At 42.6% G+C, this 24,992-nt stretch overlaps 1 protein-coding gene across 10 annotated transcripts in view; it reads left to right on the top strand.

Annotated features, from left to right (window-relative positions):
* The window catches only part of KAT6B (lysine acetyltransferase 6B), a 230,105-nt gene extending 206,697 nt beyond the window's left edge, over positions 1-23,408 (top strand). For 9 of the 10 annotated variants that reach the window (XM_049855892.1, XM_049855890.1, XM_049855888.1 and 6 more), the window contains exons 14-18: positions 12,353-12,584; positions 13,089-13,248; positions 13,838-14,179; positions 16,301-16,592; positions 19,293-23,408. In XM_049855892.1, the coding sequence (XP_049711849.1) occupies positions 12,353-12,584; positions 13,089-13,248; positions 13,838-14,179; positions 16,301-16,592; positions 19,293-21,820 (3,554 nt within the window). In that variant the 3' untranslated portion in view covers positions 21,821-23,408. The remainder of the gene's footprint in view (positions 1-12,352; positions 12,585-13,088; positions 13,249-13,837; positions 14,180-16,300; positions 16,593-19,292) is intronic. The other variant, XM_049855895.1, reaches the window with a different exon arrangement.
* The last annotated feature ends 1,584 nt before the right edge of the window (positions 23,409-24,992 follow it).

Here is a 24,992-nt window from a genome sequence, read left to right as displayed (position 1 = left end):
CACGAGTATCCGGTATATTGGCCTCAACTCCATGTCAGCCTAAGTAAGCAAAACTTGCCTGAAGGAAATGTGGTGAAAGTTACTAGAAATTATGTCCTCAAGTGTTGAGTCTAGTCCATTAGAGAGCAGCTTTCCTATAAAGTTTGCCTCCATTCTTAAACCTAAAAAGCACTAGTTGCCATCGAGTCAACTCTGACTCATGGTGACCTCATGTGCATCAGAGTAGGACTGTGCTCCATAGGGTTTTGAATGCCTGATTTTTCAGAGTAGATTGACAGGTTTTTTTCTTCCATGGTTCCTCTGGGTGGACTCAAACCTCCAACCTTTCAGTTCGAAGCCAAACACATTACCTGTTTGTACCACCCAGGGACTCCATTCTTAAACCTAGAGAAACATAATTAGAGGGTTGTGCGTTAATAGAATGGTGATGAAATGGAGGATTGAGACAAGAAATAGCCATGCAGCACTGGGGTGGACTGAAGAGAAAACATACAATGGAGAAGCCAGAGAGATAAAGAGACACTACAGCATTGGAACTTTGTTGTTCTTTTTTTGTTTTTCCTTTCCTTTTTTTAAAATCCACATCGAGGGAAAGCAATACCGGCAGACCTTGCAAGTCTGTATAGGAAATTATCCTTCCTTCCTCTTAGAATGTTGGGTGCTAAGCAGTTCTGAAATTTGGGGCAGATCTTACAGTACTACCAACAGTGCTTACAGAAGAGAAAAGATGCCAAAGGTCAGATTTTACGAAACGGGGGAAAAGGCTAGAATGTCTTAAAATCTGTGGAAACTAGGATCTGCTGATTATTTATTGCAAAAACAGGCTTCCCTCTTCTTCAGAAGATGGTTTTCTGTTCTTAGATCGGAAGTCCTGCCCTGTGGTTTGCCCAGTGTTGGAGCTTTCCCCCTGAATTTCGGGAAGTTAATGAGACTTTTTCCTACCAAAGCTGAAGATGCGGCTGAGGACTGACAGCCTGCCACCCAGCTGCTGTTCCGCTGCGTTCACTTAAAACCTCGCAGACCAAAATGAAGGTGTTTGAAGAGGAAGTAAAATGAGTGAAGCCTGTGAATTTGTCTTAGACGCTGTTTATTTTACCAGATAATTCAGATAAATTGTACTTGAAGAGGGAGAAAAATCACCAGGTTTCATTAATAATCCAGCACTTTTCAGAGGATTGCTTTGAAATCCTTCCCTGCCACCTTTCCCTAAGTCGAGTGTAAACTTTTCTTCAGCCTCATCACACATAATTAAGCAGCTGTTAAAGGGTTAACACAAACTCAAAAGCGATTCTCTATCTCTTTCTCCATTCTCCTGCAAAATTACACAGGAAGTTTGTTTCAGTTCTCAAGTACGGTAATTACAAGAGACTGTTACATAATTTACAGTTCCAGTCCACTCGTCCAAAATCACACACTTCCACCTAGTTGTATATATCCCCATATGTGTATCTGCGTATACTTTGATTTGTAAATGATGATTGCAGTGTGATTGATTGCTTGCAATGTAGCATATTGAATTGATTTTTTGAAAAATGAACCTTAACTGTTAACATGTCTACTTGAGTTCCTGGTATTTACGTAATTTGTGGTTCTTGCGTTCAGCAGTTGCATACTAGTTAAATTAAATTCCCAGAGCTTTTTTTGTCTTTAAATTTGGAAAATGGAGTATCCGTACACAACCTAGGAGCCCTGGTGGCACAGGGGTTAAGAAGTGATACAGCTGCTAACCAAAGGGTCAGCAGTTAAAATCCACCAGCTGCTCCTTGGAAACCCTATGGGGCAGCTCTACTCTGTCCTACAGGGTCGCTATGAGTCAGAATCGACTCAACAGCTACAGGCTTGGTTTTGGTTTTATATATAACCTAAGTAGAAGAGTGCCTAACACATAGTAGGCACTTGAGAGCTGTAGAACACACTACTAAACTGTTCCAGTCCTTCGAAAATTTAATAGGAGTTCTTTGATTAACAGTGACCATGCAGTATAAAAACTCATGGGGATAATATTTGTGTATTGTGGCTAAAGCTGTGCTGATATTAATATATTGTTACTGAAGTCTCAACTCTAGCCACTGCTGGTATTAGGGAGCCAATCTCAACAGTGGACAGAATGGCGGCTCACTCCAGGGGTTTAGAGAAAAGTCTCACCTACTAACTCAAGGGGAGAGTACTGATACATTAAATACTGCCAGTGACGGTATTGCAGATGTCTTTGGTTTCCAACACCTAACATCTGACCCTAGCCAACTTGAACTTTAAAGTCTAGATGCCTACACGACACCAAATCCACTGGCAAAGCAGCCGTCACTTAATTAAACACCCTGCCTACCCCAGCTCCCACCACCAGCATGGATGTGTTGCAGGTCTCTCAGAATGCCTCACCAGTAACCCTGTGGGCACAACCGTTTATTGCCTGAGGCTTTCTACCTCAAATCTTGTTCGAAAGCATATGGGAGATTAATAGGTAGTAAGAGAAAAGAAAACTTCTCTCCAGACTGATGAAGTAGGACTGTCTGGATAACCTGAGTAAAACTAGAGATAGTTTTTCTACCTTTTGTTCAACATTAGTTGATCAGTCAGATTGAGTGATTAGAAAGTTATGTCAAAGGCCGACAGATTTCCTTTTAAAGAACACTTTGAAAACAAAGGATATTTTTAGAGATTTATATTTCCACTTTTTTTCCGAAGTCTTGTGTATTTGTGTTTGCTGTGTGAAAACTCATCACTGAGAATTGGAATTACAACATACTTTGTCCTGATTTAGAAGTTACAGCTGATACACACACATATGCATATATAGTATTTTAGTGGGTTCGTGGGAGAACACATGGAAAGGCAAATTGCTCTCCCAACTGTCCTGGTTCTGAGATCGGTGGCAGTGTCACACTGGTGTAAATATCCCCTATCCCCCGTGGATCTGTGGGCTGGCATTACACCAGATAATTGGATACTTAGAATGAACTCTCTCATCTGTCCCCACAGAACCTCAAATCTATAAAAATGGACAAAAGAAATCCCAGCTTTTGCTTACAGTAATTTAGTTAAGGAAAGTTAAATTGCCTTTTTTTTTTAGCAGCAGGAGAATGGTCTTACAGGTGAAGCATTGTAAGTACATATAAGTAAGTTTTTTGCCTGGGGCAGATACTTTATTTGAAGCATATATGTATTTAATGCAGAGTTTAAAATCTTACACCTTTTCAGTGGTAAATCCTTCCCCCAGGACATTGGAACTTGGATGTGAAAATGTTATCCACAAGCCCAAAGGGCAGATGAAGGTGCTTTTTTTTGCAGTTGTAAACTGCAGAATTGTTCTCTGATATAGTTTTTTCAGACTGTATTTCTGTTGTGGACTTTTGCCTATTCATAATATTTTTAAAATGTAGAATTACTTCATCTTATTTTTTAAAAAAAACAAATGTGCTTTTCCTAAAACAATCCAGAATTGAAAAGTGGAAAATCAAAAAAAAAAAAAAAAAAAAGGGTCAAAGAGGAAGGCATGACACTGGTACTTCACCATTAGCAAACCAGAAATACCCCTCTGAATGACCAGTCAGAGCTCTGGTTAGATTTGTGATAGGTAATGGGCTTCGTGAAGAATTTGATTACTTACCAAGTATTTTTAAATAAAAATATATTTTTTAATTTTTGCCTTCCCCAAATTATTTTAGTTCAGGAATACAGGATACTGATAAGTATAACATCTCTCTTTTCTTGATAGTCTCAGGCATATTTGTTTACCTTTCAAATCCATCTCTGTGTCGGGGCACCTCATTTTCCTAGCAAGAAAATTGAAGGACTGAATCTATTTCCATAATTGTTCTTCTTAGAAAGAAAAATTATATTCTAATACACCAGACCAGGACCTTTCTTGTGGTGACGTGCCGTGCACAAACAAATATCCCTTAGCTGAATGATTTAAAAAATGAAATCTCTGTGAAGTGTTTCACAGAGCTCTACTGTGTGACCATACTCCTCCCTAGCCTCAACTCTAGAGGTCTCTGGTTTCCTCAAGATTTACTTTCTGTTTGAATCTCTCATTATGTATCACAGCTACTATCACAGCCTTTCTGGGTGGCAGAAATGGAAGAGGTGGGATTGATGCACCCCTTTTAACATTCTGGCCCAATATAGTCCCTAAGGCCCCTTCCTTAATATAATCCATAATATATCTGAGACTAGTAGTTTTTAAAAGCTCCAAAAAAAAAAATTTTTTTTTTTTAAGTGATTGTTACGTGCAGTCAGGAATGAGAACCACTGGGTTAGACTAAAGGATAGAAAAAGGAGAAATAAACATTCTCATTGAATTAGATTATTGGTTATACAACTACCACTGATTCATCTTCAGCCTGTGGCCATCCCACAGGGGTCTGTCTCTGGCCCTCAGGCTGCTCCATGTAGCAGGTGCTGTCCTGGCCACCCCCAGCTAAGGAGCGCATTCAGAATGTTCACGCTCCTTAACCCAGAGGTGCCTCAGAGGGAGGGAAAGCCCCTTTCCTGGCTGCTTGAGGTCCTGTTTATGAGTTCATTTTCTCTCTAAGCACCTATTTTTTCCCTGCATGACTGACATGCAGAATGACCACCTTCTTCGTGGTGGTCCACAGTTACCCACAGAATTGTGGAATCCACCTGGTAAATCCTGCATGATCTAATCTGTAGACTTGTACACATGGCATCAGGGGAGTCATGCCCCTACTGTATACCTTCCACAAGGAAGTTGAAGGACACCATTCCTCTCCTGAGTTGACTTGGGGAGACGTTCAATAAGAGATATCAGTGGCTGTCTCCATATAAGGGAGGAAGAGCTCAGCACTAGAGAGGTCTACGGAGGAACTTGTAGGATCTTTGAGGAGAGAGAGCTAAGAAATAGGCTTGGAGAAACAGACCAGTACGTGATCCCAGGCAGCTAGCTTTCCTTCTCCAGAGACCCACTGTCTCCATTCTCTGGGTTTCACTGACTCAGGACATTTCTTCAGGTAGACGCTTCAATCTTCTTGAACATTTGGGTCTTTGTCTCATCTTACCTGACACCATCCCTGGGTTCTGCTGAAGCCATGAACCCAGCCAACCCACTGCTGTGAGTTGATTCCAACTCACAGTGACCCCATAGGGTTTCCAAGGCTGTAAATCTCTACGAAAGCAGACTGCCACATCTTGCGCAGAGCTAGAGCCCCTGGTGGTTTCAAACCGCTGGCCTCTCGGTTAGCAATCAAATGCTTTAACCACTGCACCACCAGGGCTCCTTGAAGCCATGAAGCAGTCATTGTTTTGGGGGTTTGATGGACTTGCTTCTTCCTGGGGGTAGTCCTAAAATTAAGGACTTAGGGGCCAGAGGGAACTTGGTGGACACAGAACTCTGCTTGCTTCGGACTTTGAACGGCAAGTTTCTTGAGATCATTCCTGGGCAACATGTGTTTCTTTATGTCCTCTTCCATTATTTAAATTTATATTTAGGCAGTTAACTCTGTGTGTGACACACACACAGAGAAGGAGGGAGGAAAAGAGCAGGGAGAGCTTCTGTTTGAGGCAGTGGGATGGTTTGTAGGTACCTCAGGCAAAAGTGGGGAAAAAAAAAAGGTAACTCTTCTCGATCTGACTCTAGAGCAGTCTATCTCCTTCCTTCTGTCCAAATTTTCTATCCCTGAACATGAGAATATTTAGTCGCCCAAATGATCACTTGAAATTTCATTTCATTCATTCAATATGTTGAATAATAATAACTAACACTTACATAGGGTTACTCTAATATGCCAGCGCTGTTCTATGTGCTTTGTGTTAACTCCCTTAACTCTTACGACAACCCTAAGGGAAAGGTATGGTCATTTATCCCTATTTTATGAATGAGGGACCTGAAGCACAGGGAGGTTAAATAAATTGCCCAGCGTCTCACAGCTGGTACATGGTGGAGCCAGGGTTCCATTCCAGGGAGTCTGGCTCCAGAGCCCATGCTCTTAACCACCCTTTGTGTACTGCCTTTCATGATCCTCTCACACTGTATTCAGTAAATGCCATACTGTCTTAAAATACCCGTGGCCTTGTTGCACAACTTTTTAAAAATTCTTTCTTTTATTTAAAGTGCGTGGTCTCAAAAGTGTGGTCCAGGGACTCCTGAGGATCTTTGGGACCCTTGCAGGGAATCTGCAAAGTCAAAACGATTTTCAAAATAATAGCTAAGATACTATCTGTCCTTTTCACTCTCATTCTTGTGAGTGTACATTGGAATTTTCCAGAGATTTCATGATCTTTGCTGTCTCAACAGGTTGAATACTCAAGCAGATATGAGAATCTCTTAAGCCAGACTTTAAAGAGATTTGCAAAAAAATGCAAAACAATGTCACTCTTCTCACTATTCTTTTTGTATTTTTAGAAAACGTAGATATATTTCCATTTAAAAATTATGTTAGTACATGAGCTTTTGTAATTTTTTTTTAATGAATTAAATATTTTTCAAATTTCTCAGTAAAATCAATGGATATGATCCTTATAGACAAAAAAGGTCTTCAGGGTCTTAAATAAATTTTTTTTTAAATGTCAAGCATCCTGAGACCAGAAAGGTTCGAGAACCACTGATTTAACATGTAACCTCTTGCTATTCAAGTGTAGAACGTTTTACAGATCCAGAACCTCAGGCCCGACTCCAGAACCAGTGAATCCAGTGAATCAGAATCCACGTTGCAACAAGAGGTGACTTGTTTGCATAGTGAAGGCTGAGAAGCACAGGCACAGAACGTAAGGTCGGGGTCACCTGACAATGCAATGCCCTTTCCTTCCATTTTGGTCCGGAGGGGCTTCGAAGATGTAGCCAACCCTGACCCCAGCTCTCCACCACCAAGGAGCTAGGTTAGCTCACTGTCTGTTCAGTGGCTCTCTGGGCTGCACAGGGAGATTTTTACATCCTCATCACAACCAGCAGCTCCGTAGCAGCATTTATAGTGTCCCCAAACTTGAGTGTGCATCAGTCACCTGGAGGGCTAGGCCCCTTCCCCAGAGTTTCTGATTCAGTAGTGGAATCTGGATTTCTAACAAGCTCCAGGTGATGCTGATGCTGCTAGTCTGGGGACCACACTTTGAGAACCACTTTGGGAAGTAGACTGGGATCTTAAGAAGCCAAGCAATATTTACCTAAGTTGTTATATAATTATTTCTGCTTGGTAAAGTAGGGGTCAGCAAAAAAGAGAGAGACCCTCCATGAGATAGATTGACACAGTGGCCGCAACAGTGGGCTCAAACATAGCAACAATTGTGAGGATAGTGTAGGCCCAGGCAGTGGTTTGTTCTGTTATACATAAGGTCACTGTGAGTCAGCACTGACTCTGGCACCAAACAACAACATAATTACTTCAGGCCCATAGGACTATAGGAGTTGTTGTTATTAGTTGCCATCAAGCCAATTCCAACTCACGGCAACCCCATGTATGCAGAGTAGAACTGCTCCATAGGGTTTTCAAGGCTGTGACCTTTTTGAAGCAGATCACCAGGACTGTCTTCCAAGGAGCCTTTGGGTGGGTTGGAACCACCAACCTTTCAGCTAGTAGTAAGCACTTAACCATTTGTGCCATGTGGGGACTCCTAGGACTATAGGAGCCAAAGCCAAAAACCAGACCCACTGCCGTTGAGTCAATTTCTGACTCCAGCGACCCTATAGGACAGAGTAGAACTGCCCCATAGAGTTTCAAAGGAGCACCTGGCAGATTCGAACTGCCAACGTCTTGTTTAGCAGCCGTAGCACTTAACCACTACACCACCAGGGTTTCCGTTTAAAATATAAACTCTCTGAAAAATACAAACTTTGCAGTTTTGCTAATAAGTGGAAAGCAGTAAGATTTCAGGCAGGTCATACGTCACTTAGAACCCTGCTCTCTTGAAAGAGTGTGCAAGCCAAGGCTCAGCTTCTTTGTGCACTAATTGCACAATTACCACAAATGTTAAATGAGACATAAATAGTCTGTTAGATTCATTTATCACAACTTAGACTGATAACATACCATTCCTCCACTTGCTCATAGCGCTGCCTAACCCCAGAAACAAGTAACAGATGAGCGTGAGTGTAGACCAGTGCATCTCCGTCCCCAATCACGAGATACATAGTTAGAGTTGTCAGATTTCCCTCCTTCAAGAGCTGCCATAAATCCCCTCCTTGGTGTCAGTTCCCAGGCTTGCAAACCTGGTGCTGTCTACTACTATGGGCCCTTCAGCTGAGTTTGCCGAGTTCAACAGGTGTCTGATGAAAGGTGTGTAATCCTTGAAGATTATCTTCCCCTAAAAGCAGCCAGTGACCCCAAGCTCACATAATCCAGACAGATGGGAGTTGGGTCTAGCCTGCCAACAGTGACACTTTTGTGTTTGAGGAAATGTGTATGGTTTGGTTCCAGGTGGTAGAAGATGGAGGTGTACAAGGGTGAGGGGTGGCTGCCTTTGTGGGAGTATGTGCTTGGCTATGTCCACACCCTTGCCCATGAGCATTACGCCACTTCTGGTTCAGTCTGCAATCTTGAAATATTATCAGTTTAAAAGGAAGGAGTGTTTTGTCTTAAAAGAGAGTTACTCTTATGATTATTATGTTGGGAGTTAAATTAATTTTGGAATTTGAGTCTGCAAAAACAAATCTTGACCTTGTCTAGATAATTCCTTCCTTATCCTAATGGATTGATCTACATGAAGGCAACTCCACCACTTTTTCTCTCCCCTGGGAGGGAGTGTACCATTTCAGACATAGGGGATCAGGACTAGTTAACATGAGAATTGATTCTCCTACTAACTACTGGTCGGCCAGCCTTAATGGGAAGAGGGTAAATTTGGGTCCCATGCAGTACAGTTCAGAAATACTTACATTTCATAGACAACACATTGTTCTTACTTTTCCTTTAAGCAGGCATCTTTATAACCCTTTGAATTAAGCGTGTGGCCCATGCATGAAAACTCAGACCTTCTCTTCCACTGGGTGAGTAGTTCCAGTGAAGCAAGAAAGGAAGCCAGGCTTCTCTAGTATCAGGATATCTGATGTGGATGAGAGGGTTTATGGGCCAGTCAGCTTTCAGTTACAAGCCTCCCCATCACGGGTTCAGCGCTGTTCACCAGCACCTCTGGCTCCACAGTTTGAAGGGAGTAGTGTACACCAGCCATTAATTCTACTGCAGCTTCTGGGATCTGTCCTCCAAACATCACTTTGTTTTTGGTCTAGCACAGCCAGGTTTCTCCAGGGATAATTCAGGTTTTCTGGTGGAAAGTGTCCTGAGTTAAGGAGAGGTGTTAGAACACCGAGGGAACCTATTCACAGGGGTGTATTGTACTTGTTTCAGATGCTTCAGGATAATACACCAGCTTCCAAGATAAGTGCGTTTTATTTCCCTGCATCTTAGATCAATTATTTGGAATCTTTTTGGTAAGTGAATTAAAGAGCTGTAACTTAAACCACACCTCTCTAATCAATTATCCAATAACTAAGGTGTCCTTACCAAAAATTATTCAGCATCGGGCTGTAGAGCAGTTATGACTTGAGGAGCCTAGAAAAGGTAGAGAGAAACAAAAGGTGGCAAGAAATGATTGCGAACATTCCATATTGTGAAGGTCAGAGTAGTGAAGTGCCACCAGCGACAGATTTTTGAGGGCAAGTGCCTGCTGCAGGTAAAATTTAAATAATAAATTGCATCCACCTAGTGCACAGCTGGAGCGGACGTGACACACAGTTTTCTTCTGAGCTGTTGGTTTTAACATATTACGAGTGATTTCACTTACCTGGCTCTGAATCAGAAGTTTACCCTTGGTTATTTGGATTGTTCAGATGGATCCCATTGAAAATGTCTCCTTGAAGAGGAGACTTTACAGCCAGAGAAATGGCTCTTGGCCTAGGGGTAAGTTTCTTGCTGGTCTCATCAGTCAGGTAGGAGGAGAAGAGATTAACAGCAGGCAATGTGATGACACCTCTGGACAGTGGCACTTTGGGGTCTGTGATGTGGGTGCTCGTCATCCCTGAAAGCTGCTTGGTGTTTTCTGGTTGGAGTTTTGGTTTGGAGTTTTTCCTCCTCGGCACCCAGGAAAATACCGCTTCCTGGCAGGTGTTAGCAGCCTCCCCTGGGCCATCACCAGCAGTCTGGGGGCGTTTGCTGTGAGGGGCAGTAGGTGCTGTGCCCATGCTCTTCAGGGCTGGTCACCCTGCTGCTGCCTGTCCAGGGGAGCCTCCCGGGAGACGGCTACCTACCATGGTAGGAGTAGCAGGTGCTAAAGGGCCTGTGCCTGAGCACTCTCCACAGACCCCTAACTTGCAGTGGCCTAACTCATCTAGGCTCAGGCCCTGATACGGTGTATCTGTATTACCTCAGTGTGTGCAAACATGAGCAGCTGTGTAAAATATGCTTTTTCAGGAGTCTGGCTGCTGCCCTGTAGCCGGAGTAGGAACTGTGGGAAGGGAAGACAGAACAAAGAAATCTGTGTGTGTCCTGGGTTAGGTAGTCCATCTCGGTGGGGGACATAAAGTAGGGAGGGCACATACCACCTTCTGAACCCTTGGGTTATACAGAAATCCTTCTGTTAGGCTGAGGGGGGGCTTCCTGTCCCCATCTGTGGGGTTCAGATAAGAACCAGTGGGGGCCTGGGGAATTTCACAGTCACTGCGGGGCGCTTTTAATTGAGGGATCTCATGGACAAAAGGGAATAGTTCCATATCCACGCTTCTACGGTTCTCTCCCCCCAGGAGTGCAGAGCTGGGACCTCCAGCCGACTGAGTAAATTTCTCAGCATGTGCCAAGCACTTAGGAGGCAAATGACGGATGTGCCAATTATCTGTGTTCTGAGGTTTGGGCACCCTTCGTACTCTGGCAGCAGAGAGCTCTTCTCCATATTGACAGGGCACGATACGGGCTGGATTCAGCACGATGGCCGTCACCGTTAGCGTTCCTGACACACTGCTAGCGAAAGCCTCTGCGTGCAGCCAAATGACATGTCGACAGCGGTTTGACTGTAAAATTTTGTGGTGCTTGTTTGCATTCAGTCAAGTACCTTGCCCTTAAACATGAGTTAAAGGGACAAATAAGTCAAAAGACTTCAGCAGAACCTTAAAGTTGAATTTATGCCTATTCTTCATAATGGCATTCAGATTAAAACCCTCGAAATGCAAAACGCTGTGATTCTACCCCTCTGTGATTCAGATTGGATTTCTTATTCTCTATTTCTGCATTATTTTCAGTGATTTTGAGAGGCACAAAAGTGTATGGGAAGCATCTGATTTCTCCTTGTAACAAAAAATCCAAAATTGAGAACATTCCTGAGAATGCAGCCATTTTGGAAATGTGTAGATAAAGAAGAAAAACACTGAAGATTTGGGTGGTTTATAGAGCAGTGTGATTTTGTAATTGCTGCCACCTACTGTATGTGGTTGACGTTTGTTTAATTTTAAGAAGTTCACGAAGGTGAGGCTGTTGAAATAGATAATTAGTGCGAGGGTAGACATCATTAGTTTATAGCATTTCTTCTCTGCTCCGTAAGTGGCTCTTAATTACCGAGACAGCCGCCAGCTCTCATTCATTACCTTCAAGTGGAATTAAAGTTTTTCTCATTTTAAACTTCTTCTGCCCGGGAACCTCCACAGCAGTCTGTAGAATGCACGTTCAAAAGCTTAGCCTGCTCAGGGACTTTCTGAATATACGTGAAGCCGTTTGTTTTAAGGGGGCTTTTTTTTGTTGTTTTGTCTTTTGTTTTTTACTATGTAGGAGCAGTGTTCTGGGGCTGGATTATAAATTAATTTCCACAGAAGAGGTCAAAATAGAGCTGGTGGAGCTGCCATGCCATGCAGCAGTTGACTTAGAAGACATTGTCTTATTAGTCCTGAAACAAAGCTTCACATCAGCCCGCTAGTTCAGTGTAACAAGCAATATAAAATCTGAGCCAACAGAGGCCCTTCTCTTTTTATTAAGACCCAGCTGTCAAAGGGTCATTAGGTCCTTCCTGTGGAAAACAACTTGCCCATTAATGTTTGGGGTGGTCCCTCAACAGGATTTCTGAGTAAGTGTCTGATGTTTAGTTTTTGAAAGAATCTAAAGCTGGTGGGTAGACTTGGATGTTGAGACTTACCAGAAGCAATGTCTCCAACCTTAGCTTTTAGTCCCTTTTAAATATGCCATGATGTACTTTTGGAATGCTGCTGCTAGCTGCATGAATTGACGTATAGTGACAGTATAAAAGATTTAGAAGCGTAACCCTCATGGAGATGGAATCGCTATAACCGGGAAAAGACTACGTACATAAAACTGCCGCACTTCCCTGATACGAGGATTTTACCCTGTTGCTCCTTATATTCTAGCGGCCCTGCTCCAAGTTCTCGAGACACCACAGTGAGATGGACTGTTGCTTTTTTCTGCCCTAGGCTATTTGCTTTCTAGAAGGGAAGGCCAAGCGGGGTCTCCTGAAAAGCCGCTCTCTGACCTGGGCCGCCTCTCCTACCTGGCCTACTGGAAGAGCGTCATCTTAGAATATCTCTACCAGCACCACGAGAGGCACATCAGCATCACGGCGATAAGCAGGGCTACCGGCATGTGCCCACACGACATCGCCACCACGCTGCAGCACCTCCACATGATTGACAAGCGAGGTGGCCGGTGAGTCCTGGGGCCTGGGCGACACGCTCCCCACACCACAGAGAGCCTCTGGAGGCTAGGTCGAGTCATTCCAGTTAAAGATGAAACCCGTTGCCAATGAGTCAGTTTGAACTCATGGCGACCCCGTGTGTGTCAGAGCAGAACTGTGCTCCACAGGGTTTTCAGAAGTAGATCATCAGGCCTTCCTTCTGAGGTGCCTCTGAGTGGACTTGACCTTCCAACCTTTTAGTTACCAGCTGAGTGTGTGAACCGTTTGCACCACTCAGGGACTCCAGTTAAAAAGAAGAGGTTCCCTAAGGGTATTATTTAAACCTTTTTCTAAAAAGATAACATGTAATGACACTTTTTTTGCTGGTTGAATATCAGTTTGCTGTACCTTTTCATTGGTACATTTTCTGATTTTTTCTAGCCTAGGTAATAGTAGTGCTAACATATGTCAGTATGTGAAGGTGAAATGAAATTTCAGCTTTTGATTGCACTTTATTCTGCCTCATCACATTACAGATTTGTCATCATTAGAAGGGAAAAGTTGATATTGAGCCACATGGAAAAGCTGAAATCCTGTTCCCGGGCCAATGAACTTGATCCAGAGAGTCTGAGGTGGACCCCAATTTTAATTTCTAATGCTGCGGTTTCTGAAGAAGAGAGAGAAGCTGAAAAAGAGGTAATGGTTGGCTTCATCAGCCTAAGTTGTGTGACTTTATCTTGTCACATTCTTAAGCTAAGAAAGTCATTAACATCATTGTCAAAAGCTTGGTTATGTAGAAGAGAGCTTGTGAAATGATATGGCACTAATTTATCCTAACCGAGGTTGCGTGGTAAGACATGATAATTTTATTGAATTGAGTATGAGAAATGAAACATTTATCATTGATCACAAAGCAGCATTTTTCACTGCTGACAGCATGTAATCAGATCAGATTTGGTGCTGAGCTCCAAGGCTGCAATGTCAATCGATTCTTTGTGTTTATGAACTTGCTTAAAGTGCTCCATGCCAGTGAGCATGTAATGTAGTGATAAAGGACTCGAATCAATTCGCTGCATCATTAATAGTGCTAAATATCCCATGAAACCCAGTCTTCTTTGATTTGTTATCCTACTGATGCAAAAGGGTCCTGAGATGATGCAGCTGGGATGTATCTTGGCTGGCCGGCTGTCCTGATCAGAAACGACTTAGAGAGCGTTTGCCATCGATCCTTCAGCTGTAGTACTGCCCTCTCACTGGCCCACTGTTTTGCCCCCTCCCCGCTTAGGCTGAGCGCCTAATGGAACAAGCTAGCTGCCGGGAAAAGGAGGAGCAAGATATGCTGTCATCTAGAGCTAACAGTCGGCAATCACCTGCAAAAGTACAATCGAAAAACAAATATTTGCATTCCCCTGAGAGCCGGCCAGTGACAGGGGAGCGAGGGCAGCTGATGGAGCTGTCTAAAGAGAGCAGTGAAGAAGAGGAGGAGGAGGAAGAGGAGGAAGAGGAGGAGGAGGAAGAAGAGGAAGAGGAAGAAGAGGAGGAGGAGGAGGAGGAAGAGGAAGAAGAAAATATTCAAAGCTCTCCCCCAAGATTGACTAAACCACAGTCGGTGGCAATAAAGAGAAAGGTATGTGCCAGTTTAGACTGTCAGTTTGTGAGTCAGCTTCGATCAAATCTTATTTGTCATTGCAGACATTCGATTAGGATTTGTTTCACTGCCTAGTCCTCAAATACAGTTTATGTGTATCCAGTCCCACTGATCATGGATCATAATTGTTTATCTTACAGTCATGATGATGTTTACCTTCTGAGATTGGTTAGTGCCCTGACGATGAAGCCAGTGACAGATCAGCTTCCTACTTTAGTAGTTACTGCCACCTGCTGGTTGGCAGTAGTAGGGCAAATCAGGTTATGGGAACAGAAGGGGGCCTTGGAGATCGAGTAAACACCCTTCAACAAATTTTGATTAAAAAAACCAAGGCCTAGAGAGGCCAGGAGACTTATCCAAGGTCACACAGCTCATTAGAGATGGAGCTAGGACCAAGCCCAGTGCTCCAGGTGCTATTTCCTTTTTTTATTCTTGATGTAGAATTGTTAGAAGGTATTTTAGGCCCTAGATTTTGATGCTGATACATTGTATTTATGGTCAACTACACGTTACTGAAATTTTCCATTATCTTATTAGACTGGTAGTTTCTTACATATACCCCCATCATCTCCAGTGTTACAAAGAAAGTAAAAAATTGATTTTGTCTTTAGGTAATGGCTCAACCCAGATCTGGTGTCTATGTCCTCAGTATCCATCTGTGATATAGAGAGCCCAGATCTTGTTAGTATAACCAAGACCAGCAGACACAACGAAATAGAAGTTAAGGCTCTGCCCCAAGGCCACCCTATGTGCTATCTGTCAAGGAACTTGCTGTTCTGACTCCCAGCTCAGCACTGTTTCTTCTAAACCTGGCAGTCTTCTAGTCCAAGGGCATCTGTGGTAAGGTGTTGGAAAGGACCATCCCATCAAAGGGGACTTCAGGCTTCTATATAACATTTTAATTTCTTACAAGGACAATGTATTCATGTATTATGTAAATAACAAAAGAAAATTGTTTTTAAAAAACAGAACCTTCCAAGGTATGTTACAGACTGCCCTCATATAAATGGCCTTGACCTAAAGAAAACCAGTTCTTTATATTTGGCTACACTCATGTTTGGGAAAACTTGAGTGGATTAGGGAGGACAGGCCGACTGGGGAGTTAATAACCATAAATGTTAGAGTACAGGCTGATACGTGCACTTCAGTGAGCATCCACAGAGTTGGAGATGTAAGACAAGAATTCTGGGATACAGTTTACCTAGAGTTTGAGTTTTGACCAAACAATATTGAACCCTTCTTTATATTATATTTGCAACAATTTTTTGTACCCACTGTTGACAGATAACATTTTATAGCAAATCTACCTATTATTATTCCTGTATTTGTATCGTTAAACAGTTTTTGCTTAAGAAAAAATATTTTATAACTTAATTATGGAGAGCTATTTGTACCAACCTTTAATGCAAGTAGAAAAAAAATTATGTAAGTAAGACAGATCATATGTGTCTCAAAATTTTTTAGGTACCTTCTATATTAAAATATTTTGCAGAATTATCAGCTGCTCAAATCCCAGCATGTATTGGTATACATGACACCGTTAACACTGTAAACAGTAGAGTAAGCCTTTCTTCTTAAGTACCCTTTCCTCTCTCTCATTTGCATAGATCCCGAAGTCCTGTGAAACTGGGAACGAGTAGGCTAGTGCTTTGCGTGTAATAGATCTTCCTCAAGTATTAAATGAGTGACCCAATGGCTAGTTAATGATTGCATCATTTATAGGAACATTGGTGTCCTTGATGACCTTAATATCTATGATGTGCTGCGGGAGACCTTAGATATTGAAGCCAGAAAGTACCACTTGGAAGATATATGATAGAAAAGCAGAGCTTAGCCCTTAAAATCTACAGTTAAGCTGTTAGGACGTCACCTCGCAAAGCATTTGCTTGAGTAAACAACTTTTATTTGGAAAATACTTGCCCATGTACTTGGAGCCGAGAGGGATGTTAAACATCAGATGGAAGGTTAAGTACAAAGGCATTACAAAAGTCTTTATGTGTAAGGTTCCCAGACATGCATTCAGTACGTGTTTGCTGCATAGCAACTCAACCACTTAATTTCTCATGAGCTCTTATGTATTATGTTTGGAATTAATTTCAGAGGCCTTTTGTACTAAAGAAGAAAAGGGGTCGAAAACGCAGGCGGATCAACAGCAGTGTAACAACTGAGACCATTTCTGAGACTACAGAAGTACTGAATGAGCCCTTTGACAACTCAGATGAAGAGAGGCCAATGCCACAGCTGGAGCCTACCTGTGAGATTGACATGGATGAAGATGGCTTGAAGCCAGTCATGAGAAAAGCATTCCAGCATCAGCCTGGAACGAAGAGACAAACAGAGGAAGAGGAGGGAAAAGACAATCATTGCTTTAAGAATGCTGACCCTTGTAGAAGTAAGTGGAAGAATTTTAGAAATCTTACCCTTATGAAAGCCTGTATATGACTTGCTGCCAAAAAGCAGACTCCTGGAGTTGTACCCAAAGGTGTCTGTGGGATTGTACTGACTCATCTGAAATAAGTGCTCATCTGTCCTTGCTCATTCATAAAAGGTTCTATCCCTTCTTGAAATTGGATTCAAGTTAAACAGCTTCTAAGGCCAGAACATTCCTCTAGGTGTGTTAATCTTACTTTCCAGAAATTGACTTGTCCCTGAAAACTTTGATATCTGCCAGTAAGAAATGCACTGCATTTCCTTGATTCTAATATCTACTTTTTTCACCTTTAATATTTCTGAAATCAAGGGACATATTATCAGTGTGAGCATTGAATATGGTGGTTTCTCTTTTCCTGGAAAACAAATACTAGGAAACTGATGGTGTATCTTATAATCAGTATTGTCTTAGGTATATTACTATCTAGAATTATTTAAACTTAGCCACATCATCAGTATTACCCAGTGCTGTCTAGTTGATTCTGACTCATAGCCACCCTATAGGACAGAGTAGAACTGCCCCATAGAGTTTCCAAGGAGCACCTGGAGGATTCGAACTGCTGACCCTTTGGTTAGCAGACGTAGCACTTAACCACTATGCCACCAGGGTTTCCTATCATCAGTATTAGCTTTAAAAATGTTAGGATTTTGAAAGAAATCAGGAGATTGGCCTTCCATTTTAATTGTTATTTTATAGTTTGCACTTAACAGGGACACGCCGACCCAATCCTCTAAAAAAATAGTAAGCCCTGTGAATTGTCTTTGGTGCCCTGTATGAAAGCAACCATCCCTTGCCCTGGAGGTTGGGGATTTGACTCCCAACTGAATAACAAGCGTTTGTAGGAGGCTCTCTGCACACTCTACAGTTGAAATTACTTCATTCAAAAACTAACTTTATTCCAGTCTGGGGAACAAGCCATCTTATTCCCTGGTAACCATAGTATCAATCTAGCTTTTGAAAAGCCACAATTTTAAGGGCATAATCAAGAAAGAATCTTCTTGACTTTCTTAATTAACGGGAATACTATTCCCCACATACTGTTTTTTTACATACAGTATTTTGCTAAGAGAATGACATCTTTACCCCAGCTACAGGGAGACCAAGCCTTGTTCCTTAATTTCTTTAAACAAACAACCAACAACGAGAAATTGCAGAGATCATTTTTGTTGTGGAAATTGAGTCATATTCCCCCTTCATGGCTGTCTCCTTGGGAACCTACAATGGACTATCATGGCCTTCATTCTCCACTTGATGCCATTTGTCTTTAGAAATTCTGAGTAACCTTCCAGGATCTTCTTTTTCTTAAAAATAATATTCAGAAAACTCATCTTCTGATTTAGGGAGGAGTGTTCTGTAGAGGCTGTTAGGTCCAGTAGCATCTGGAATTTTGTAGAATCCAGAGCCATTGGCATGGTTATTACCTTTCCATGTGAATAGAAATAAAACAGTTTGAAAGTCTTGGAGATGACTGTCACTCAGGTATTGTACTTGGCACTTCCGAAGGAATCATTCTACATGTATTCATTCTTTTCACCTAGCCAACCAATATGAATGTAGTAAAGGTAAGTTTATATGTTACCCTTTTATCGTGTAAATGAGCTAGGAGCTTAACCTGCTGAGCACTGATTGAATTGCAAATCACTGCATTCTGGCAAAATGATATCTCTCCCTCATTGATTATTAGATCTCATTTATGTTCTCCAAAATAGAGTTTCGAATAAGGCGGCTGCTCCTTGTAAAGCGACCTCTCCAGGAAATCAGTGTGGTCTTTGATTTTTAAAGATTTTAAGAGTTGGGTGTTTTATGTGTGTATTTATATATTTATTTTTGCTTCTATTTATATAAATATATTTACATATTTGTTTACTTCTATATTAATATGTACATGTACAGTACAAATGAGGCTAGCTGAACTAAAAGGAACTTCACAGTCATGGTTTGTTTCTAGTTGTCTTTACTATTCAAACCTTACATTTGAGCAGCAGATAACGATGTGGACAGAATTAGTGATAAGAATACAGATATTTTTAAATGTTCAATAATTGTCATGGTGAATACCACGCAGGTTGAGTAATGCAAAATGATGGTCCTGCAGTAGATTACAGGTGCGTTTGTGTTTGGAGTATTTCATTATTTGTTTCAGATATTATTTATTAGTTTGTCCCACAGATTATTTTTTATTTGAGAGCATTTGAATTGAAGTAAATAATGTCATTTGCGATCATTTAAACACATCAGATGTCCACACACAGAAGTGCACTTTCTCAGGGCAGATGCATAAGTCAGGCTTCTAGTCAGTTCTCCAGTACAGCGGAACTCCAGGCTTTTACATCAGAAGAATGTCTATTAAGAATGTCCCTTAAGTTCAATATAGTTGCCTATATCCTGTGCTCCCAATAAAAAGCCCAAATTTCTGTTCAGAGTGTGTGTATGTGTGAGAGAGAGAATTATCTTTCCAAGCCTAGGTTATTTACTTTGTTTCTACCACAATATTATTCTGCATTAGTCTTGGTTATGTCTTTACCATCAGCTCTTAAAATGCTAAATTGAAGGCTGTGTCTGCTGATTAATTTAAAGGAATAAATTCAGGTTGTTCGTGATTATGCTTTCTAAGACTTTTTTTTTTCTTTCTCCCGCTCTTCTCTCTGTCTCCTCACTAAGACAATATAGATGATGATGCAGATAACTTGAAAGAAGGCAGTAAAGACAATCCTGAACCTCTAAAGTGCAAACAAGTATGGCCAAAAGGAACAAAGCGTGGTCTATCTAAGTGGAGGCAAAACAAAGAGAGGAAGACTGGATTTAAACTGAATTTGTACACCCCACCAGAAACACCCATGGAACCTGATGAGCAGGTAACAGTGGAAGAACAGAAGGAGACTTCAGAAGACAAAGCCAGCACCACTCCTGCCAGGATTGAGGAGGAGGTCAAGGAAACTGTGGACGCCCTGTTGCCTCAGGACGAAACCGGAAGGGAAGAAACATGTGCCCCTATAAGTCCAAATAAATCACCAGGTGAAAAATCAGAAGATGATCTAAACAAACCTGAGGAGGAAGAAGAGGAGGAGGAGGAGGAAGAGGAGGAGGAAGAAGAAGGGAATGTAGAAAAAGATCCAGATGGTCCTAAAAGTGAGGAAAAAGAGGAACCAGAAATCTCCATGGAGAAAGAAGATCCTGTGCGTTTGGATGATCACGACGAGGAGGAGGAAGAGGATGAAGAGCCATCCCACAACGAGGACCATGATGCAGATGATGAAGATGACAGTCACATGGAATCTGCCGAAGCGGAGAAGGAAGAGCTCCCAAGAGAAACCTTCAGGGAAGTACTAGAGAACCAGGAGGCTTTTTTAGACCTTAGCGTTCAGCCTAGTCATTCAAATCCAGAGGTCTTAATGGACTGTGGCGTTGACCTTGCAGCTTCGTGTAACAGTGAACCTAAGGAGCTTACTGGGGACACGGAAACTGCACCTGAATCTGATGAGGAACCCCCAGAAGAGCAGGCACAGAAGCAGGACCAAAAGGACAGTGAAGAAATAGATTCTGAGTTCAAAGAGGGAAATACAGCAACCATGGAAATCGACTCTGAGACCGTCCAGGCAGTTCAGTCTTTGACCCAGGAGAACAATGAACAGGACGACACCTTTCAGGATTGTGCTGAGACTCAAGAGGCCTGTAGAAGCCTACAGAACTACACCCGTGCAGACCAAAGTCCACAAATCGCCGCCACTCTGGATGACTGCCAGCAGTCAGACCACAGTAGCCCAGTTTCATCCGTCCATTCCCATCCTGGCCAGTCAGTACGTTCTGTAAACAGCCCAAGCGTCCCTGCCCTGGAAAACAGCTATGCCCAAATCAGCCCAGATCAAAGTGCCATCTCCGTGCCATCTTTGCAGAACATGGAAACCAGCCCTATGATGGATGTTCCGTCCGTTTCAGATCATTCGCAGCAAGTTGTAGACAGTGGCTTCAGTGACCTGGGCAGCATCGAGAGCACAACTGAGAACTACGAAAACCCAAGCAGCTATGATTCCACTCTGGGCGGCAGCATTTGTGGAAACGGCTCTTCACAGAACAGCTGCTCCTATAGCAACCTCACCTCTAGCAATCTGACACAGAGCAGCTGCGCCGTCACCCAGCAGATGTCCAACATCAGTGGGAGCTGCAGCATGCTGCAGCAAACCAGCATCAGTTCTCCCCCGACCTGCAGCGTCAAGTCTCCTCAAGGCTGTGTGGTGGAGAGGCCTCCGAGCAGCAGCCAGCAGCTGGCTCAGTGTAGCATGGCTGCTAACTTCACCCCGCCGATGCAGCTGGCCGAGATCCCCGAGACAGGCAACGCCAACATTGGCTTATACGAACGGATGGGTCAAAGTGATTTTGGGGCTGGGCATTACCCGCAGCCGTCAGCCACCTTCAGCCTTGCCAAACTACAGCAGTTAACTAATACCCTTATTGATCATTCATTGCCTTACAGCCATTCCGCTGCTGTAACTTCCTATGCAAACAGTGCCTCTTTGTCTACACCGTTAAGTAACACAGGGCTTGTTCAGCTTTCTCAGTCTCCACACTCTGTCCCTGGGGGACCCCAAGCACAAGCTACCATGACCCCACCCCCCAACCTGACTCCTCCTCCCATGAATCTGCCACCACCTCTTTTGCAACGGAACATGGCTGCATCAAATATTGGCATCTCCCACAGCCAAAGACTGCAAACTCAGATTGCCAGCAAGGGCCACGTCTCCATGAGAACCAAATCGGCATCTCTGTCACCAGCCACTGCCACCCATCAGTCACAAATCTATGGGCGCTCCCAGACTGTAGCCATGCAGGGTCCTGCGCGGACTTTAACAATGCAAAGAGGCATGAACATGAGTGTGAACCTGATGCCAGCCCCAGCCTACAATGTCAACTCTGTGAACATGAACATGAACACGCTCAATGCCATGAATGGGTACAGCATGTCCCAGCCGATGATGAACAGTGGCTACCACAGCAACCACGGCTACATGAATCAGACGCCCCAGTACCCTATGCAGATGCAGATGGGCATGATGGGAACCCAGCCATATGCCCAGCAGCCAATGCAGACCCCACCCCACGGTAACATGATGTACACAGCCCCCGGACACCACGGCTACATGAACACAGGCATGTCGAAACAATCCCTCAACGGGTCCTACATGAGAAGGTAGGCAACAGGGGCAGGCAGTCACAGAACCCACTGGGCATCACTATTGGATTGATCTGCACAAATACCTTTGAAGAGTACGATTTCAAAACCAGCAATTGGTGTGAATGCAAAAACATTTGTTGGCACCATTTATTTAAAAAAAAAAAAAAGCTGTATGCAGCAGAAAGCCTTATACAAGTTTTTTTTTTTTTCTTTTTTCTTTTCTTTTTTGGTATCTTTGTTTCTGTTACTTTTATATGAAATTCTCTGCAAAGGAAGGCCTCTCCTTGGACTACGGTTTGGGGGCAGCCGCTTGTGCCTGCTCCCGTTAAACAGTGTGGATATCAAGCCCCCAAAAGATCTTTTAATACTGAACCTAGAGCTTTTTTTTTTTTTTCTTTTCTCTTCCCTGTCCACTCCGTGTAAATGCCTTTAGCATTTCAGTTATTGTATATTTTGTTTAAGGTGACACTTGAGCATGCCGCTAATGTCTTTGTTAGTGACAGTGCGTTTTGTAGTACTGTACACGTGTTGTGCTAACAGTAAGCCATTTCTTAAGTTTTTTGCCTTGATTAGGGTGCCCTGAGTTGAGGGTGTTTAAAAAAAACAAAAAAACTCTATTTTTGTTAATTATAAAACTGTAAAGAGCTATAAAAGCTATTCCCATTTGGTTAGTCAAAAGGGTTTATTGCTAAATGTTTGGTGTAAAGTTGAGACCCTTTTCCATTTTGGTGACAGATTTCTTTGGGGAAAAAAGGCAGCTTTCTGTTTTCTAAATGCAGACTTCTGTTTATTGAATGAAGCATATCTCAGTGTTTATCTGTCAGGTTTTGAAACATTTCATATATGTCCAAATACTTGGCAGGATTTAAAAAAAAAAAAAATAGTGAATTTGGTGTAAAGTTGCTATTTTATGGAAATGCCTCTAACTTTACATTTTCATTCCATCTGTAGATTTTTCTATCTTTATAAAATATTGGAGTTATTTTTTAAGGAAAAATAGAGAAGTAGCTTGTGAATAGCTCAAACTAAGCTTACAAATCGCATGTAAAAAAGCAAAAGTTATTTGTGTCTGTTTATATTGCTTCCTTTTTTGTAGCCTTTGTACCTGTACAGGGTGACTGTAAGGGCCAAGCAGAAGAGGTGTAACCCTTGTATAAAATAGGAGCCAGCGACACTCTTGTATTTATCTGTTCTCTTTTTAGTCAGTCACTTCAAAAAAAAACAAAAAAAAAAAAAAAAAAAAACAAAAAAAGCTGTACATTTTAACATAAAATAAATTATGATGAGCCATTTTTAGCCTCTTGTGTCCTGTCATATTATCATTGATAGAGAATGACCAACTGAACTGTATCATGTCTCACCTCTCAGAACACATACACATTTTGGGAAAATAAATTATTTAGTGTAAATTGGAGTTACGAGATTTTCTGATTTGTTTTGACTTTGGGGGAGGGGGTTGGCAATAAATAAAAGAGTAATATCTAATAAAACCATCACATATACCAAATACCTATTTAATAAATTAATTTATAATGGATTTTAATGCTTTTCATGAAAGTTTTATTTTATGCGAGTGCATACCTTCTGTATGCCAATCATTGTCTTTAAAATAAAGTGAATTTGTTTTTTTCTTTTGGACTTTGATCTTCATTTGCAAGGAATCCCGCACAAACACCAAGTTGCCTCTGTTTGCACCGTCTGTATAAACACCCCTCAGGGCCTAGTATAGTGGTAGCAAACTTTGTTTTTATAGAGAATAATATGGAAGAACACCCAATCTGGGATTGTATGTTTGAAAAATCATTTTCTTTCAAGAGGTGAGCAAGTTTTGCGCTGCTGTGAATGACTATGTTTTCTTCAGAGTCCAAAGTTTAGACATTAAAAAAAAAGTTAATGTTCACAGACGTTTATTTTATGGCGTTCAGAGAAAGTTCTGCCTGAATGTTAAAATATTTGATCATTCAAGTGACAGGTCTAGAAACAAATGCTTAACTTGGTGCCCATCTGAAACCAGCCCATTTAGACTCTCAGTGGGTTTAAACGGGTGCTCACAACCCTCCTGGGAAGCAGGTATATACTTTTATGTCTCTGGGAGGAAAAAAAGTTACTTTTTCACTGATGGTTCAGCACACAGGCAAACTCAGGTGTTGCGCGGGGCATAAACACCAACCTTCAGGTGGACTCAGAACTCTGCAGAGACAAGCGAGTAAGTAAACAAAGGCAGGGAAGGCCCCTGTGGAGGGAGGATGCTCAGCTGGTGTGTGCCTGTGCTCTTGCCCTTACCTGTATTTTTCTTTCACAGTTACGAAGTAGATTGGGTTTAGTGTCAGGATTTTATCATTTAGTTCCTTCCTTGTACAGCTGCAGAGTCGATGGGGGGATACCTGCAGTGGCTGAGGGAAGGCTTCAAAGAAGAGACTTCTCAAGGGCTGTCACTGCAGAGGGGACAAGAGAACCTTTAAGGTGCTGGGCTGGTAGGAAGGGAAACCTCTCCTTCATCTCAGGTGGGAAGTGATGAACTTCAGCCCCCACGTGTATGGGATTCAGGTGCTGCTTGCAGGAATCAACTGCTGCATCATTTCAGGAGCAGCCAAGGATCTGGGCAGCCCATCGGGTCCACACATCAAGCAAGAGGCTGCCTGAGCCCAGGAGGTGGGGTAGGGCAGGGCTTGCTCAGGAAGCCTCTCAGAACCTCCACAGGTTTCACCTCAACTCTTGAAGGCTGAGCATATTCTTTTTCCTCCTGGGTGAGGATTTCTTGAGGGCAGTGATTCCACTCTGTTCCTTTAGCAACAGTGCTGATGTGTGATGTCTGGGCTCCATGGCTCCCACACCCTGCCTGCCTCACGGTCCTCTAGGGGGCATGGGGACAAGCCCCAGTCACTACCCCAGACTTGCCAGACCAAATCCAGGAGCAGTACCTGGGGGTCCTTGTGTCCCCATTAGGTTGAAATTCAATTAGGCCACATCTTTTAAAGCCAGTAATGTGTTCTTTGAACCACCCATCTTTTGGTTAGCAGCCGTAGCTCTTAACCACTACGCCACCAAGGTTTCCAATGTGTTCTTTACTTTCTAAGAGCCTTAACAAGTGGTTGTCAGTTGCCAGCCTTCACTTTTTAATAGCTGCCTACTCAGGTGTGAAGGAGCCCTGGTGGTGCAGTGGTTAGGTGCTCGGCTACTAACTGAAAGAT

This window comes from Elephas maximus, chromosome 16 (assembly GCF_024166365.1).
Source record: "Elephas maximus indicus isolate mEleMax1 chromosome 16, mEleMax1 primary haplotype, whole genome shotgun sequence".
In the NCBI taxonomy this organism is placed as follows: domain Eukaryota; kingdom Metazoa; phylum Chordata; class Mammalia; order Proboscidea; family Elephantidae; genus Elephas; species Elephas maximus.
Note: the sequence above shows the minus strand (reverse complement) of the source record. Positions and strands in the feature narration are given on the sequence as shown.